The sequence below is a fragment of the Myotis brandtii genome, unplaced genomic scaffold, assembly GCF_000412655.1.
Source record: "Myotis brandtii unplaced genomic scaffold, ASM41265v1 scaffold535, whole genome shotgun sequence".
NCBI lineage: Eukaryota > Metazoa > Chordata > Mammalia > Chiroptera > Vespertilionidae > Myotis > Myotis brandtii.
Genome location: NW_005369964.1, coordinates 174,512 through 179,356, shown reverse-complemented (window position 1 = coordinate 179,356; position 4,845 = coordinate 174,512). Strand labels below are relative to the sequence as shown.

Below are 4,845 nucleotides of genomic sequence, written 5' to 3'. Positions count from 1 at the left end.
GCTGCAGCACCAGAGACTGGGCTGCACCGCCGCCGTGTCGCCCAGCTTCCAGCAGCACTGCGTGGCCTCCCTGGCCACCAAGGCCTCCTCCCAGTAGCCACGGAGCCCGGACCCAGAGGGCAGCGTGGGCCACGGAGCACGGCCACTGGACCAGCAGCCCCCAGTGGTGACATCCTCCTTAGAATTCCCAACGGTCTGACTTTTCCCCCAATTTTTAACCTTATTTTCTGTCATTATCTAAGTGAGGGGCTGGGGGGTGGAAAGAGCCCAGCGGTCCAGCTCCCGGAAGAGGGCCCCTGCCTAACTCCTGCCGTGCAGATCTTCACCCAGTTCACACACGCGTGTGCTTCAACACTAGGTCTGAGTGGAGGGGTGTGTGCACGTGTGCGATTGCTGTGCGTGTGCGAGTGTGTGTACACTTCCGCGTCTTGGTCTGATGGCTGCTGCGGACCAGGCTTAGGCTGCGGGCGCTGAACGGAGCAAGTGGACGGTTCCCCTTCACTCCTCTCCAAGCCCCACCCCCAGGCCGGCCTCCTCTCAGCTTTGAGAGGAGTGGGGCCCAAAACCCCATAACGTATGCAGCTGCCCTTCCCAGAAGCATGAGCCACGGGGGCAAGAGGCCGCAGCTGCCGCTTGTGGGGGGTTCCGTGCTGGGTCTGGGCTGTGGCCGCTTCCTTCTCCCAGAGGGAAGGGGAAGGAAGCTTCCCTGGGGAGGCCAGGCCCTGGATTCGCTGCCTCCCTCACGTCCAGTTCCCTGGAGCCCCTCCGCCCCTCACCACTGCCCCACGCAGCCCGCCAGGGGCTTCTTCCTTGACCAAGCGCTGCTCGTCGGGACCCTGGAGCAGGCTGCCTGGTTGGGTCCCCCAGGCTGACCCCGCCCGTGCCAAGGATTTGTGCCATGACTTTGGGCAAGTCATTCTGAGAGTCGCCGGCCTCCGTGGAGACCAGAACTCTGAAGGGCGGGCTTGACGCCCCAGGCCCTGCGATGCACCTGCTTTCCCGAGAAGTGGACCTGGACGGACTCCCCCTTGGTGTCGAGGCGATGTGGGGTCCCCTTCCCAGGCAGGAGGAGCCGCCCGCCCCACCCTTACCCCGCAGACCTTGTCCCCCTCCTGTACTCACTGCAGCCCCAACCACTGAGCCAGCCAGCAGGGACCGGGGAGGGAGAGAGAGCAGCAGCCCAGAGGTGAGAAAACAATTCCCTCCCAACTAGCCACCCAGCCCTGGTGGCAGCACAGGCCGCCAGCTGGTTGTCGAATCCCAAGGTCCACGACTGGCAGCCCCTCCTCAGAGGAGGGTTGTGTCTGTCCCAGGACAGTGAGCTCTGGGAGAGATGCCAGGACCTGCCGAGCATGACCTTGGTCTTAGGTACCAATTGGGTTTGAGAAAGAGGAAAAGGCCTGGCTGTCCCACGAGGCCGGGAGGATGGCCGGAGGCCGCTGAACTGGGCACCGGCTCAGCGGGGAGCAGGGGCTGCCCACCTCGGCCTGGGGTGGGGTGGCTGCCTTCAGAGCTGCCCGCTGTCCTGGACACGGGCCTGCTGACTAACCGTGTTTACACGACTGAGTGTGGAACCCCAATTACAATGTCCGCGTCACTTCCTGGCTGCCTGAGCCCTGGGAAGCGGGATGCGTGGCCGCCTCTTGCACTGCTTTGTCTCCAGAATAAACTACTGAAATCAAACTGCACTGTGCATGTGTGTACACAATGTTGCCAGAAGTTTGTCATCCCCCGAGTCTTAATAAAATGGCTTTTCCTTTTTGAATAAGTCTAACCCACTTTGCCTCCAGAGCAGGTGGGGCCTGCGGTGTGACCCCTGATGCCAGGCCAGGACCCTGACCGGCTCCCGTTCCTGTATGATTGATGTCACCTCAGTGTCACCCACGTTAGCGTCCAGGCCCCAGGTGTCAAGTAACTGCTTTCTGGTGACTTGGCGTTTTCCACTCGCCTCCTGCGGGCGGCGAGCACGGTCACTGCTTTTTCCAGGAGTGAGAACCGAGGGGGCGGTTTGGCTTCCTAAAGGCAGGGAGCTGCCGGGGGTGGGAAGGGGCCCAGCTGCACCCACACATGTGCAGTCCTCTCCCTGGGCTGATCACCACCGTGGGCCAGCAGCAGCCGTCTCTGAGGGATTTCAGGAGCCATGGCAGGGAGCGCAGTGGAGGGGCGGGGCTGGGAGTGATGAGCGCCCCCCCTGTCAGCGGGGTGCACACTGACACCATCCATAGGGCAGGTTTCCCCTCGGGCCTCCTTGTCACTGGCCTCTACCACATGGGGCTGTGGCCCTGCAGCATCGGGTGGCAACTGGCAGGGCCACCTTTTGGCTGAGGCCTTGGGTAGGTCAGAAGGTCACGTGGGAGGCCTGTGCCCTGGGCCAGTTCTTGGGGATGTTGATTGTGTAGTGATGTGCCCCATCTGAGGCAGGCACCAGGTGTCTGTCCCCCCAGGAGCCCAGAGGAGTCCCCGAGAGGGGTCCTCGCCCTCGGCAACAGGCAGGTGTCTGGACTGGCAGCACCTATGGGTGGGGCTGACCCCGGAGCCAGCGGCGTCACCTGCAGAAGGCAGGCCCAGCTGGCGTCCCTGCATTCACGGAGGGAACCTGGGGAGAGCTGTCCTCCGCACCAGAGGCTGGGCTTGGGGGCTGATGGACCCGGCAGGAGGCTGTGGCTTTCCGCCAGCTGGGAAAAGCGGCTGTTCTCCGTCCTCGCCTGGAAGACTGGCCCTCACCCTGGCCGCTGGCCGTGAGCGCCACTGAGTGGCTGTACTGGGGTTGGCATCTGCTCTCCTCCGCCCCCTAGAAACAGGTCCTTCACCTGGTGAGGTCCTGGCAGCCCCGCTCCCTTCTCGGTCACGGCCCAAGGGCCCTGGGCCGCAGAGACCTTGAGCTGGGAGCGGGCTCCCCACCATGGCTCACCCCGAGGCAGAGAAGTGCATCGGTTCTTGACAAAAGTTCTGGCCTCCCTCTTCCGGCAGCCTGGCCACGCCCTGATCCCACTTACACCTGCCCACCCCGAGCCGGAGGTGATGTGGCCTTCAGAGGCAGGGACACCCTCAACAGGCTGTTCAGAGGGCACTGGCGGACGGTACCACCCGGGGCCTCGTCCTCACCACGAGGGTCCTTTTCCAGAGTCGTCTCCTCTCCCTTTCTTCCTGCTGTCCCCGACCTGGCAGCCGGACCCCCTTCTCCCCGGGCTGTGTAGGGGGCGGAACCCCTTCTCCCAGGACTAAGGGGGGCCCAGACCCCTTCTCCCAGGGCCATGGGGGTGGGGGCAGACCCTTTGCAGCTTCTCTCTCGAAAGGCTTTGTGCAGCAGGGTCTCACCAGGCTGGCAGTTCTGGTTTTGGTGCTGACACCTGTGCTTTGTGACAAATGCCACGTGCTCCAACCCTGCTCCCAAGCAGCGTTTCCCAGAACCCCAAGCTGGCTTTCACCGACTCATGTGACATCTGTGCGCCTGACGCTCATATGGACATGTCTGTCATATACAAAAGTACAGCCGGCTTCTGTGCAAGCCAAGAGCACCTTGTCCACGGCTCTGTTGCAGGTTTGCCCGTGGGATTGGGGTTATGACAGCGCAGGAGGCCCCTCTTTGGGATGGGTCACTTCCGGGATGATGTGTTCCCTCATTTGCTACCAAGTCTCGGGAGTGGATGTTCGACACTTGACTGACTAGCGGAAACCCTCGCCCGCTGGACGAGAGGCCCAGACTTGCCCAGCCCCTCCAGCGACGTGTGTTGGCGTCACCCTGGTTTCTGACCCAGGCTGCCTGGGCCTCTCGAATCCCCACCGGGACCTGTTAACCCCACTTGGTGGACGAGGAAACCGAGGCTCCGGGAACGCTCGCCGGAGCTCCCTCGCTGGGCTGGGGTGCCAACTCCAGTCTGCCGTCAACCCCCGTCGCTGGGCGGTGGCTCCTTGAGGTCAGGGCTTGTCCGTCCACCTGCGAGCTCAGGGCTGCCAGGCCCACAGCAGCCACTTCAGACGTCTGCCGAGCACCGCACAGCCCTGACACTCAGCGGTCTGCACCGGTCCCGCGCACCCGCCCGATCCATCCTTACGTGTGACCCTGCACCGCACGGTGAAATGTTGTGGGCGTCACCCCTGCCCGTGACCTGGATGAGTCCTCTCACCCTGTGAGCCCAGTCTCCTCATTCTCAAAGCTGAGACTGAGCCCTCGTGAGCCGTTAAATGTGCAAGAACTTCAGACGCCCAGATGCCTGTGCCCGTGCGGGTCAGGGATGGTGCTCAGGCCGAGGGCGCCGGTGGCCGTGGGGCAGGCGCTCCCCCCAGCACCACGGAGAGCTGAAGCTGTCTCCCCCACTCACCCCGCCTTTGGGGGGCCCAGCTCAGGTGTGGCTGGGAAGTGGGGGAGAGGAAGGAACCCGGGCCCTTTGCATGTGTGATTTAAGCCCCACACGCTTTGAGTGATGCCAGCACTCCGTTATACAGAAGACAGGACAACTGATGCTCAGGAGGCAGTCCTCTGCCCGAGGTCCCACGGCTAAGAAGCTGCCCAGAAAGGAGTCGCCCCAGGGGAACGGACCTCCCCGTCCCTTTGCCAGAATCCCACCCATCCCGCCCACTCGGAGTCACGAGGCGGGAGGTTCAAAGAGCCAGGAGAGCCCAGAGCAGATTTATTTTCCTTTTTAAGTTGTGTGCAGGGCATATTACAGTCAGGAGTGCTCAACGTTCCCCGGGGGGTCAGAGGTTATTGCAGTTGTGCCCAATGGCTCTGATGTGGAAGGAAAACTTCTAGAAAGCTTCCTGTGTTCAGAGAAAGGATCATCGTTTGAAGTCGTGGGGGTCTGCCCTGCAGAGGGGTGCCTGGGGGTCGGAGCAGGAGAAAGG

General features: G+C 62.8%; 2 protein-coding genes across 2 annotated transcripts in view; one reads left to right on the top strand and one right to left on the bottom strand.

Annotated features, from left to right (window-relative positions):
* Nucleotides 1-1,765, top strand: part of ITPK1 (inositol-tetrakisphosphate 1-kinase) — a 136,387-nt gene extending 134,622 nt beyond the window's left edge. The window contains exon 11 of the mRNA XM_005877883.2: nucleotides 8-1,765. Within this exon, the coding sequence (XP_005877945.1) occupies nucleotides 8-97 (90 nt within the window). The 3' untranslated portion in view covers nucleotides 98-1,765. The remainder of the gene's footprint in view (nucleotides 1-7) is intronic.
* Nucleotides 1,766-4,779: 3,014 nt separating this feature from the next.
* Nucleotides 4,780-4,845, bottom strand: part of CHGA (chromogranin A) — a 27,699-nt gene continuing 27,633 nt past the window's right edge. The window contains exon 9 of the mRNA XM_014549042.1: nucleotides 4,780-4,807. Within this exon, the coding sequence (XP_014404528.1) occupies nucleotides 4,780-4,807 (28 nt within the window). The remainder of the gene's footprint in view (nucleotides 4,808-4,845) is intronic.